The 13,736-nt window shown below is 46.7% G+C and overlaps 1 protein-coding gene across 1 annotated transcript; it reads right to left on the reverse strand.

The window, feature by feature from the left end:
• Positions 1-12,628: 12,628 nt before the first annotated feature.
• Positions 12,629-13,477, reverse strand: CCR75_005183 (uncharacterized protein; the record flags this gene model as incomplete). The annotated part of the gene is made up of 1 exon (XM_067963265.1): positions 12,629-13,477. One exon carries the CDS (start codon positions 13,475-13,477, stop codon positions 12,629-12,631), a length of 849 nt encoding a protein of 282 aa, XP_067819853.1.
• Positions 13,478-13,736: the final 259 nt, after the last annotated feature.

Here is a 13,736-nt window from a genome sequence, read left to right on the forward strand (position 1 = left end):
AGCGTGAAGGTCACGCTTGCCCTGCTTCGAATCCAGGAGCTCGGCTCGAGCCCTGAATTTGCCACGTAGCGGCTCAAATTTTTGCCTGAGCCGGGTCTTAAAGACCTCATACGTCGTCTGATTCGACGAGCCATCTCAAAAGAGAGTTCCCTTCCACTACCCTAAGCTTATAGAATTTAATTATAAGCTTTCGGGTCGACGTGGAAGCGTCGGCCCATTAGCAGCATGTAAATGCTGCTGGGTTAACAGTTGTACCTGTTAGCACCCTGTTCCTCTCAGCACCTCCGCGTGTTGAGAGCCTTGCTGGTGAAGCAAGGCTACTTTCTTTCGGGCCCCGTCGAGTTTGTGTTGTATGAACTCGGCTTTGGCCGCATGCTGTTCATCTCTGCTCAGAGTATACAGCATGGCGCCAACGGCTGGTCCGCCTACGTCCTAACTCATTCATTTGATCGCTCTTCATTCAAGGTCACTCAAATAAGTAAACCTTTCATGCGTTGCGTGATAGCCTTCTTGAGGGGCTGCCAAGCTCCCTTCTTCATCCAACATGTCCATGTTGGATGGAACGTGCGTAGATCGTTGAACGGAGTACGAAATGCTACCAGGTGTGACAGGGCACCCTTTGCTAGTACTGTTAACAGTATTAGACAACCTATACTGACTACATTGAAGTGGGGGTGGCTCGGTAACTTCACGTACACGACGTGCAGAGGAATATTACAGGTAGCTTAGTGTCTACATGCTGATAGTTTTTATTTAAATATGTAGCCTACCCTTTTTATTAAGCAGATGGAGATGTCCATTGACTCCGCCTTGATCTTAACAGAACGGCAAAAGGTGGATATAGCCTTTTTTAAACTCGGAGGCATGGAGTGGGTACTATCTGTTGAAGATTGATGTGTTCATCGAAAGTGTTACGCTTTATGCATATGCGTGTATAGGGGAAGTATAACAAGGGATCGTATGACAATAATAATGCGGAAAAAAGTGAGAAGAAAATTCATGAGCTGTGGCTCAGTCGGGTAAGGCATGGCAGTGTCATCCCGCAGGTCACCGGTTTCGTACCCGGCGCTCTGAATGCAGTAAAGAAGCAGCAGGCGCAAGCCGCGATCGCGCTGAATCTGAGTGACGCGCAGTTGATGCATAGTATCGACGCTACGACGGCAAGAGAGGCTGGGGGAGGCTGGTAGAGTTTCACCGTACACAAGACATGGCGAATCGACTTCGGCTTAAGAAAATGTTTGCCTCGTTCAAGTATATAGCTTCAAGTAATAGTGGTCACCTAACGGAGCTTGAACATCTAGTGATGAAGATGAATAGCGCAAAGTGCGGGCCACGTGAAGAGGACGTATGTGCGGTGATGCTGAGTAGTCTACCTGCAAGCTACGAGAGCTTAGTGCAGACACCGCATGTCGGTGTCAAGCTTTAATTTCAGTGACCTCGTGGGCAAGCTGATTGCTGAGAAAGTGCGGCACAAGAACACGGCACGGGTAAAGGAAGCAACGGCTCTTTACACAAGGAAGAGAAACGGCAAGCAGCACCCGAAGAAGCAGCAAGAGCGGCGTGATAAAGACAGTCAGGAGCGTGTATCAAATGTGGCAAGGTCGACCACTATGCTAGAGATTGCCGTTCAAGTTGTGGACCACGAGAAATACGAGAAGCGGGACACCATCGCTCCAACGTCGAATTTAATGCTAGCGAATGGTCCGTCAGCGGCTGCTGGGTTATGGACAGTGGCGCATCTGCACACATGTGCAAGGACCGGGAAGCTTTTGTGGAGTTATGAGGAAGTGTGCCAGGCGCGCAGTATATCAAGCGCGAAGAGTACTGTGAAGCTCAATGTCATCGGCCATAGAACGGTGAAGCTACGAGTTTGGACCTGGAGAACACTCTCCATGTAGAAGATCTGGCAAATAATTTATTCTCGCTAACGGCTGCATCAGAGCGAGAAATGACAGTAGAGATCACGAGCAACGAGTGCATCGTGAAACGGGGCGGTACACCAGTTGCCACTGAAAGGAAGCAGGTCTTCCTGACGTACTTCAACGTTGAGGTTGGTTCGGAGTGCCACGTAGCCGCGTACGAGAGCGAGTTATGGCACAAAAGACTGGGTCACGCATCGTACGGGACGATAAATGATATGATCAAGGACTGAAGGATCAAGGGCGCGAAAATGAAGGCCGACGTCTTATGTGACGTATGCGCGACATCCAAGCAAGTACCCAAGTCATTCAAGGCAAGCGAGGAAGACAAGGGACTCAGGGAGAGTGTGCGTTTTGACGGTATCGTGTGCTCCGACGTGCTTGGACCAATCACTCCAGCTTCAAGATCCGGCTTCGAGTACAGTGTGAGTTTTATCAGGATGAAGAGCCGGTATGTGACGGTTTATCCATTGCGAGAGAAGAGTGAGGCCATGAGCGCGTTTGAAAGGTTTTATCGGGAGACTAATACAGCGTCTGGGACTACGATCAAGGTTAATCGAAGTGACAACTGTGGTGAGTACAGAAACGCGGCAATGGACAGCTTCTGCAAAGAAAAGTAAATTAAGCAAGAGTACACGGTTCCGTTCAATCCTGAACAGAACGTCATCGGTGGAAATGACGCGCCGCATGCTTAGGGACAGCGGTCTCCACAAATCTTACTGGTGCTGAGCGTTAAGACAGCGGCAGACATTCGGAATGTGATTCCGAACTCGTCGAACAAAGAAGTTAAGTCCGTACGAGATGGTGTTTAAGCGAAAGCCACGCATCGATCATATGCGCGTGCTTGGTTCGCAATGTAACGCGTACGTAACAAAGGAGAAACGAAAGAAGCTGAACGATTCGGGCGTGAAGTGTTATTTTCTTAGTTACGCGAAAGATCACAAGGCGTACCGACTACTTAACGCGGATGATGGCTCAATCATAGTTTTAAGAAGAGTGACATTTGCTGAACATCCCACCTCAAAGGAAATGAAAAAGGAAGACGATCGAATTATCGACATCATTGAATATGAAGAAAATTGGGAGACGTCGACACTTGACGATAATGGTGTGGAGGTTCCCGCAAATGATGAAAGGCTTCGGATTCCGCCACTTAAAGCTTGCCGTGATACGATTCGTGGTAGCCAAAAAACGAGTCCAGTTTTCAAGGTCAGGTTCCTACTCGAGCATCAAGATCGCCCGGAATAGACGGCGAAGAAGAGTGGATGGGTTTGATCTGTTTAAAAGAAGCGCGGTGTGATGCGCTCCGAACAAGAGTTTCCTAACCTAACCTATGTCGCGGTCACTTAAATTTGGACGACTTCGAGGGAGAAGACGACTCGTTCTATTTTTCATCGCAGAGGACGATGGAGAACAAGCTTCAAGCTACGAAGAAGCATTAATGAGTAAGAACAAGAAACATGGCTGGAAGCGATGAAGAGCGAGGTGCAGTCACTAAATGAACACAGCACGTGGGCGCTAGTGGACATATCCACCGAACAAGAGGGTTTGTTGGCTGCGAGTGGGTATTTCGGATCAAGCGCGTTTTAAGTGGAGATATTGGCATGTTCAAGGCACGATTAGTTGCGAAAGAATTTACGCAGCGACCTGGGATCGGCTTCGTCGAGACTTTTGCGCCAGTGACACGCAAAGAGTCAATCGATACGGTATTGGCAATTGCAGCAGCTAAAGACTTGAAGACAAAAAATGTCAACGTTGATACCGCATTCTTGTATGGAGAAGCTGATGATGAAGTCTACATGGACCAATCCGACGGTTTTGAAGGTCAACAAAATTCGATGAAGACGTGTTTACTGCAGAAAGCGCTGTATAGAACCAAGCGGCCCGGTGCGGCAGTGGAATAGCAAACTAAATTAGCATCGTGAAAATCAAGGATTCAAAAGCACTTCAGCAGATCCGTGTGTTTATTCGAGTGTGTCAAGCGGCGAATACAGCATCATCGTTATTTACATGGATGGCCTAATGATGTTTGGTAAAACTAAGGAGCACATCACGGACATTAAGAGTGCGCTTAAGCACGAGTTCAGCATCAAGGAGCTTGGGGATCACAAGTACTGCTTGGGAATCGAGATTCACCGCAAGCGCGACGAACACTTAATCAAGATGAACCAGAAAGCATACAAAGGCGACTCGGAAAGGTTCGAAATCGAGAATTGCAAGGACGTGCACACACCAGCGGACAAAAATTCGAAACTAGTGAAGATGCCTGAAGAGGAAGCGTTTGAACCGAAATTTCCGTATCGCGAACTGGTGGGTGCATTAATATACATAGCGACTTGTACACGACCAGACATCGCGCATGCGGTTGGCGAAGTTGCCAAGTTCTGTGAGCGACGGGAATCACACTGGGTGGCGGCCAAGCGAATTTTCAAGTAATTGAAGACGACTACAGATATCAGGAATTGTGTTTAGCGGCGTTAACAAGGGGGAGCTCATTGGATTCGCGGATGCAAATTGGGCAGGCGACTTAGACATCCGGCGTTCAACGACGTGATATGTCTTGTTCCTGAACGGCAGCACGATCTAATGGAACTCCAAGCGTCAGCCGACCATTACGACATCAAGCAGAAGCAGAGTATACGAGTCTGTAGAACGCAACTCGAGAGGCAGTCTGGCTTTGAAATTTGATAAAGAACTTGAAGCACAAGACGGATATGGCGACGACGATTTTTCAAGAAAATCAAGGATGTATTGCGCTAGCCAAGAATCCTGGTTACCATTCGCGCACGAAGCTCATCGACATCAAGTTTCATTTCTTGCGTGAGATGGTGGCAAGTTAGGTAATTGCGCTTGAGTACAAGCCGACGGAAGAAATGATCGCTGACGGGTTGGCCAAGGTCTTCCAAGAGCCAAGCACACCAATTTCATCATGGGACTCGGCATGGCGGCATAAGGGCATCAATTCGAGTGCACATCAACGGAGAGTGTTGAACATTGATGTGTTCGTCGAAAGTGTTGCACTTTATGCATATGCGTGTATAGAGAAAATATAGCAAGGGATCATATGACAAGAATAATACGGAGAAGAAGTGTGAGGAAATCATGCGTTGTGGCTCAGTCGGGTAAGGCATGGCTGTGCCATCCCACAGGTCACCGGTTCGGGACCCGGCAACGACAAAAAGCAAAACCTTCGGGAACTGGTGGTTATGGGTTAATCAGCACTGTACTGCCAGACAGTGACGTCCCCCACTCTATGGTGGTCCACATATGTGGGAAACGGGCGCTCCGAACGATAAGATAGGTATAACGGTAGGATAGAGTTAACAGTAGGATCGAGATAAACTCAGAATATAACTTACTTTCCGGTATGCAATCTCGTCCGTAAGCCCATTTCAAGCTTCATACACCACGTAATTTAACACTATCGTGCAGTACGTCCATAAACGATGATTTTTCCTCATTGGATTCGCTAAATCAGCAAATGACTAGCATGTTTGCACCGCCTGATCAGGCTTTTCGCATGCGAGCACGGCTCCAATCGACTCGACAGGGTAAACGAACCCTAGCGGACTATGTCCAGAAGTTGAGAACTCTAATTGTATCGATGCATCAAGACTCGGTGCAAGAAACAATTGTCGTAACAATCTTTATGGGGAGTCTCAATAGGTCGTTGCCCGGACGGAATTATTCCCATCTCATCCTGCTACTTTCGAAGAGGCAGTTGCCATAGCGCTACGCACTGAGTTCGACTTTAAGTCTGCTCGTGAAAGCACGCCTGTTTTCCGAACAAGCTCTTCGAGCACATGAGTACCGCCTAATAGACCGGAACCCATGGATCGAAGCCTCGTTGAGGAAGGAGAAAATGCTTTCAAGCTGTGGAACAGCGAAAGAAGGTCCGTAGATGCTATATGTGAGGAAGCACGAAACAATTACGTCCGGCCTGTCCCCTACGAAATACGCGTAAAGCTCGAAAGAGCACTAATTCCGGACTATACCAGAAATCTCGTACGGTACGGGAAAACGTCGATACCCAGTAGGTGCGGGGCGCCCTACTGCGGAAACCTAGGCTCTGTTGAACCTCTAAGATGTGAGACTAAACAGGTCTTAGCCCCAATTATCTCGGTGCGTAATGGCACGGAGCGTGAGTACAAGCCTGGCTTGTTAGTCGCTCAAGCGACCGTGAAGGGCTTTGATAAGCCATGATCTATTTTAATTGACTCAAGAGCGTCTTGTAATAATCCTCGGCGTCTTTCCCTTCAGGGAGGTCAACAATATGTTGACGCGCTTAAAGCGCATAAAACTGATACAATCACTGTTCGCTTAGCGACTAGGATTTGTGTCACTGATCCTATAATTCCAATGAACTTAGGCATAAGGTTTCTGGACTTTGACAGTGTGGAACGCTGTATCGTCCTTGATTTGGATTCGAGATATGATCTCATCCTTGAAATGGCCTGGCTTGAGCACCATGAGCCATAGATCGATTAGAGGTCTAAGACCTTAGGCGCCAGGCGCAATGTTCCTAGCAAAGTTTGGGAGAGTCATGAACCACCTTTTCTAGGCAAAACAGTGCTATTGGCGCGGGTCATTGACTGAGTATGTCAGTGTTTTAGACTTGGAATGTCTGATTTACTAAACTCCAATGTTGAAAACATTAATTCTGAGCCCGACTCAGAAGAAATAAGTGGAACGGAACGTACTCCGTCGAGTGACACTCGTTGTAATAACACTCACTGAACGCTGAAAGCATTGTTGGCCTAAGGTCGAGTCATCAAGGGCGTAATATCCCTGAGATAGGTGGAGTGGTTAGTCTAAGTCCACCGAGTGTGGTCGGTCGAGGTGGCACCATACTGAGTGTCAGTAGTGACACTATTGGCGGTCGCCAGGACCTCAAGGGTGCAATATCCCTGAGATACGTGGAGTGGCACGTCTAAGTCCACCGAGTGTGGTCGGCCGATGTGGCACCATACTGAGTGTCAATAGTGACACTATTGGCGATTCGCCAGGGCATTTTGGGTCAAACCCTTCTAATGCACGTGAAGCAACACATATACGTTCGCTGGATAAGGAAGTTTGAGTTACCTAACTCCTTATCGGATGTCGATTTAGATACCATATCTGGTATAGATACAATATAGGCTAAAAAATTCGGTGACGTGAATGTCCCGGCCTCTAAGAAGCGTATTGTCTCTACTCCAAGACAGGGGAGACGCGAAGCGTTTAAACCCTGCCAAAAGTGATACGAGTGAGCAATTACACACGCTTGTATATGGTGTAACCGGTAACAGCGAGGGAGAAGTTGGCCTTGCGGCAATCCCTTCGTTACATGCTCTTTTAGAGCTAGACGAAATGTCTATCGATGTATGAGATGGTGATTATTCGACCAACGATTGAGTTAAACTCATCGTCACTACTCGACGAAGCTTTCCTGGGTGACACAAAGCTGCACTTAGTGCGCGGAGTGGGTCATCGATTCTTAAAAATCCTACGGATACATTTTATTCCTTGATTAAGGAACTCCAAGATGTGGTATGTACCAATCCACCATCTGTTTTACCTCCGGATATAGGTGTCCGTCATGAAATTGACTTGGTTTCGGGAACCAAATATTGTATCACACGATAGTGGCCTTTTCCAAAAGAACAGTGTTAAGTTATTGACGATTTCTTCCGTGCTAAGCACAAGGCTGGAATGGTACGAGAGAGCAAACCTCCCCATTCGACACCAAATTTTCGAGTTTAAAAGCCAAATGGTAAATGCGCATTGTACATGCTTATAGTAAGCGTAATGCTGCTACTATACCAGCACAAATCCCCATTCCTAGAAAGGATGTTCTTCAGAACAATATGGTGCGATGTAGAATGTACAGTGCTTTTGACTTAGTTGATGGTTACTACCAACTGCTCATGCGAGCTACCGATATTCCGTTTACAGCGGTTAGCACCCCAAGCGGAATGCTATGGGAGTGTTTGGTTATGCCACATAGGCTTTCCAACGCCCCGGCAAAATTTAATCGTCTAGTGACGCAACTCATCGAGGTTATGCACAGACTTATTTTGATGACATTTTTGTCCATAGTCATGCGGAGCAGGGTCGGTCGTATATGGAAAACCATTTAGACCATTTGCGAGCAGTGCTCGTGTATGCGCACAAAGCGAGGCCTTAGAGCGGATCCCGCTAAGGTAATAGCCATAGTAGATTGGCTGGTTTCTAAAAACCAAAAGGATTTGCGTAAGTGGTTGGCTCTCGCCAATTATTTATACAAAATAGCGAAAGTTACGCTGATTTGGCTAGGCCATTATCTAATCTCCCAGAGAATGGTGCTGGACTAGCACAGAAAAAAAATACTCTTCAAGCAGTTAAGGATCGTCTTATCCATGCCCGATTTTGACACTGCCCAATTCAAATTGGCCTTTCAGTGTCGTCTGTGACGCATCAGATTTCGCCATTGGCAGTGCTCTGTTACAGATGTTACAGATGACGGGCGTGAACGTGTCATTGCGTTCGAATCCAGACAGCTTAAAGCTGCGGAAAAGAACTACCCAGTTCATGCTAAAGAGTTACTTGCTATGAAGTATGCTCTCGTCAAATTCAGAGTTCATCTGCTCGGCTTAAAGCCGTTTGTGATTTATACAGATCACGCGTCATTACCCACTGCGACAAAGTCGCCTCATCTCTTACAGAAAATGGCTTGATGGGTATCCTTTTTCGACGAATACACTTTCGAGGTGAAGTATAAGCCTGGCAAGCAAAGTGCTTGGGGCGATGCGTTATCACGCAGGCAGGAATATCAGCTTTTTCATTTAACGACTAATGTCGCCTATTACTGAATTAATCCGTTCGGCTTACGCCACGGATGAACGGCGTGTAGCTCTGCTACAAGCTCTAAAGAGCACTGAATCGGTTCGTAATTGTCGGCACGTTTGCGTGCAAGGTTACATCGAGTTTTTACCGATAACGACCTGTCGTTTTATTGCACGGACGCTGCGGATCCTCCGCGCGTCATTTTTCCTCATGATGAGGATTCGAAGTACCGAATCCGCTATGAGGCGCACGATACTGTCTTAGTGGTCATCTCGGTAGAGAAAAGACCTACGGCTCTGTATGCCAGATTATTGGTGACCCAAACTTTATAAATGGGTTAGCTTGCCAACGTATTAAACCCTCGGCGCATGCTGCTGCGCCACTGGCAAGTCTCTTTGTATCCGTTGGGCATTGAAAGTTCATTAGTATGGTCGGTATACCGAAAGATTCGGCCGGTAACTCTGGCATAGTGGGCTTTGTGATATCAGCCCTGTTACCGTTCGGAAACAAGTAAGCGTGTTCCTCACGACGCGATTTAGTGTCTTAAGGCATGTAAGGGATACGATGCCTGATAGCCAAGACAATAAGAAAAGCAGATGCCAAAGGCAGAAGCTGTAATAATTATTTTATGGTCGGAGACCGAGTTTTTATTAAACGCAAAAAATCTACCTACAACTTGGTTTCCGCGGTCTTCAAGACCAAATTGCGCCCGCGCTTTATTGGGCCATTTACGGTCGTGCCCAAGAAAGGCCTAGCTTACATGCTAAACCTTCCTAGCAAGCTGCGTACACACCCAGTCTTAAGTTGGCTTGATTAAGCCATATCGGGACCCTTTACACGTGGACTTGAAGGCGCTTGCGCCGAGATAGAAGCCTTTCTAAGGTATATACTCCTGGGCACTAGTTGCCACTTGGTTCTACGAGCCCCTGAATCCCTTGAACTAGGATTCATTAAGCTTTAATAGCTTGTACGACTCCCTGAGTTGTTAAAACCATTCGTTCTACAGAATTAAGAGACCCCCTGAGTCTAAAGTCCTCCTAATACTTTAGAAGCGAGGTAGCTCCGCTACACCACACATCAACGATTGTGTTTTGCTGCATATTAATGCCTTAAATGTCGCCCGCCAGACGTACATTCATGTCTCAATCCACTCGACTTCTTCGAGTGCTGGACCTTCGGCGCTGCCTGTCCATTAGCACAGCCACCAGCAGCTGACTCCACAGTGTGATTGGTAATCACACTGCAATCTTGTGCAGTTGTACTAACGACCGTACCACAAGTGAGGCCATCGCACTCACTCGTACACGCTTGTGGACGCTCCAAGACGTTCAGCAGATGGCCATCTGATAAACAAGTGGCAGGCATCTTTACGGATCGATGCTGCCAGCTGATCCTTGGCTCGTATTTTCTGAGCCAAGGTAAACCTAGGATGACATCAAATTTGTCATCCAAATCCGGTACGATGAAGTCACATCATCATACTGTAAATCCCTTAACGTGTAGTGAAATTTACTACGCGTTTCATTACTATTATCGATGCGCCTGTCGCTAGACGACCGTCATCCTCGTTGGAGAGATGTCGGGCTCAACATATTTGAGCCTACAACCCTCTAGTGACTGGCGACGAATAAAGTTATTCGACGCTCCGCAGTCCACTAGAGCTCTGAGTGACAAATCATTTGTCACTTTCAACTTCAAGGTGATGAGGGATACCTCATCACCAGGTGCAGAGACACATAATGATTGTGTGTCTGGAGCAACTTTTGTCAAGAGATTTGCAAATTCTCTTGAGGTTGCTGGATCAGTAGGGCGTTGCGCCCCTACTGACCCCGACCATTTTTTGGCGGTCCGCCTCGCTGTTGCGATTTCGCAACAACGTCGGATCCGCGACCGTTGCCCTCTTTGGCATACGGTCCAAGATTACGTTCAGTACCTTTTGGTGCTGGACGTGGGGCACTACACTCATGAGCGTAGTGTCCTAATTTTTGGTAGCGGTGGCATTTCTGCAATCGCTTATTGCTCGAAAAGCGAGGTCTATCGCTTTCGACGTAAGAAAGGTCCATGGGTTCTGGACCTCCTAACTCGTGTCGTCTTGGAGGACGATATGATGACGAACTAGCTTGAGCCTGTCTCAAGCTAAAGTCCTCCTGTTCCGCAACGGATATTGCTTCTTCAAGCGTATCCAGTTCCAAGCGGAACAGGTGGGTCTTTACGGGACCATCCGTAAGACCTTGCATGAACACCGTAATCAAAGTGTGTTCATGAACTGGGTTATTTGTTATACACTCGCTAAGAGTCTTATGTGCTGGGCATTTGCGTGAACATCACGCTTGCCTTGATTGAGTTTCAGAAGCTCTGAACGAGCACTGAACTCAGCCCTTGGCGGTTCAAACGTCTGTTTGAGTCGTGCTTTAAAAGCCTCTAGCGACCCAAAGACGTATGCGTCGCGCAGTTGAAGGCCCAATGCCCAAGTTTTGGCACGACCTGCCAAATTTGATTGAGCGAATGCGACTTGCATTTGCTCGTCGACGATGTGACGTGTCCTTATGGCATCGTCCAACTCGACAAACCATCACAAGAGGGACTCTTCTTCGACTCCTCTATACTTAAAGATGTCAATCTTTAAGGTCTCGGGACGACGCGTGTGCGTCATCCCAGGTACAGGGGTATGTACCTGTTATAACCTCAACTTCTGCCTGTTGAGAGCCTTGCTGATTAAGCAAGGCTACCTTCTCCTTCGCATCGTCAAGTTCATGTTGTATGAGCCTGGCGATGGCTGAATGGAGGGCATCTCTGTCCGAAATCGGACAGCATGGCCAAGATGGCATCGTTCCCTACGCTCGAACTCATTCGTTCGACCGCACTCCTTTCTATGTCACTTAGAAAGGAGTAGCTATCACGCGAAACGTGATGCGTATTTCCATTATCATCTAACATGTCCATGTTAGATGATGAAACTGTGGTCCTTGGACGAACTTCAAAGTGCTACCAGGTGTAACGGGGCACTACTGACTTGTACTGCTTCAGTGCAAGTCCACTCCGCACTGCCTCAGTCGTCGAACGTGACATCTCGACTGATCACCTGCGAGTGGTGCCTCACTTCTCGTACAGTAGTACGTGCAGAAGAAGACTCTCTTTTAAAACACTTGCTTTAAAGAGGGTTAATTAAAAACAGTATTTAATATAATTAAGTTCTTTTGTTTCTATCTATTTAATACTACTTAATTTTAAACTAATACAAAACATGTAATAAAGTCTAATCTGTCTCTCTCTTTGCGCGCTTCCAACTCTGACTGGACAGCGGAGAAAGTAGATATAATGGTCTATATCTGCCAATGGATAAGCTTTTAGAATATTACCATGTAAAGTTATATTCTCCAAACATTATCTACCTTTTAGATAATATATTAACTAACAACCTTTCAGTGTTAATTTCATGTAACGATACACCCAGTTACAATATTAATACAATTTTCATTTTACCCTCTTAAGTTAACTTGTCTTAAGGGAAGTCTTCCTCTGCACGTACAGTGTACGTCACCTAACGAAAGGCACCACTCACAACTGAAGCAGTGTGAAGTGGACTTGTACTGGAACAGTACAAGTCGTAGTGCCCCGTTACACATATATAACAATAGATTGATCTTCGACCTGGACAATACGTTTCTTAAATTTTATAGTTCGATATTATTAACTATCGTATTATTCTAATATAATTTTAAGCTCCGATGTTTTTTCACTGATTAAAAAGAGCCCAAACGTTTCTAGCTTTTATGTTATCAATCATCAACCTGCGCCATCACGTTTCCCACAGTCATCCAAATCCGGACGAAGCTTGTAAAAAGGAAATCATTTATAACGAGTTCAACAAATCGCACGAATTCGGCCAATTGCAAAACTAGCATTTAGTTTGCTGGTGGGAAGGCCTCAATAAGCAGAGGTAGGAACTCAGCTGTTGCAATTTTGTACACGGGATGATTAACTACACCTAGAAGCGCAGCGGCAAATATGCTGTGGGAGACAACACCAACACTCTGTGATGACGTGTTCGAAAAGATAAAATTTAAGAACTTTGTTGCACGAATTTTTATCTCAGCGTCAGTCTCACGATGATCAGAGGTCCACCATGGGTCCGCATCAGATTTAATTTTGCTGAAGTCCAAGTGAGGGTACTCGAGTCGCTTTTCAGAGATGCTGCGACGCTGGTCGCAAGTGCTCACACCCAGTATCTCCCGTGCTAACTCTACCACTGTGCTTTTGATGTTTTGTTGATTTTGGTACGCAACGGAGTAAGTATGAAGTGTACGCTCTAGCGGAGACACCAGCACATTGTCGAGATGTAAGCCCATAGAAATCTCACCGTCGAGCATTTTCGACGCTTTTCCTGCTTGTATGACCCCGGTTTTTGTCAAGGGCGAATCCAAATACTCTGGCAGCTTAGAGTAGTAGCCGTCCCACGCGAACATGCCATACTTGTTAGTAGCGACGTTGTGGATACCTTCACCATGACGCAGAAATACCAGAAGCTTCACATTTCTGCCTTCAAGTCGTCCCGCGGCAACTTCAGCATGCACATCATGCCACGTGTATCCATCCTGCAGCCCCATGTGAGGAGGGTAAGACGCTGGGGGAGACTGGCTAGGATCCCGTTGACTAAAATATTTAGGAATGTAGCGATACCGAGATGACGTAGGATGCTGGCCACTAGCTTTGCATATCACGAAAAGAAGCGCACCGAGGATTACCGCCAACATTTTAGCGTTACGAGTTAAGCGAGATCCGAGAGACTGACGGAAAATTCAGATGTGAGGAGGAAAGGCTTCCAAACAGCAGAAATTTGTAGGACCTGGTACTGCGCTGATAGATGGGTTGTGGCAAATCAATCGCCGTTTTTATCACTTACTAACCATATCGAATTGTCGCGGATTTGCCGTTTTGCAATGTTAGGGTACCGCTCTTTGAAGCGAGCAATTACTGCTACTTCAATGTTCTTCTGCATCTGCGGGAAGCCAG

The sequence above is a fragment of the Bremia lactucae genome, linkage group LG6, assembly GCF_004359215.1.
Source record: "Bremia lactucae strain SF5 linkage group LG6, whole genome shotgun sequence".
NCBI lineage: Eukaryota > Oomycota > Peronosporomycetes > Peronosporales > Peronosporaceae > Bremia > Bremia lactucae.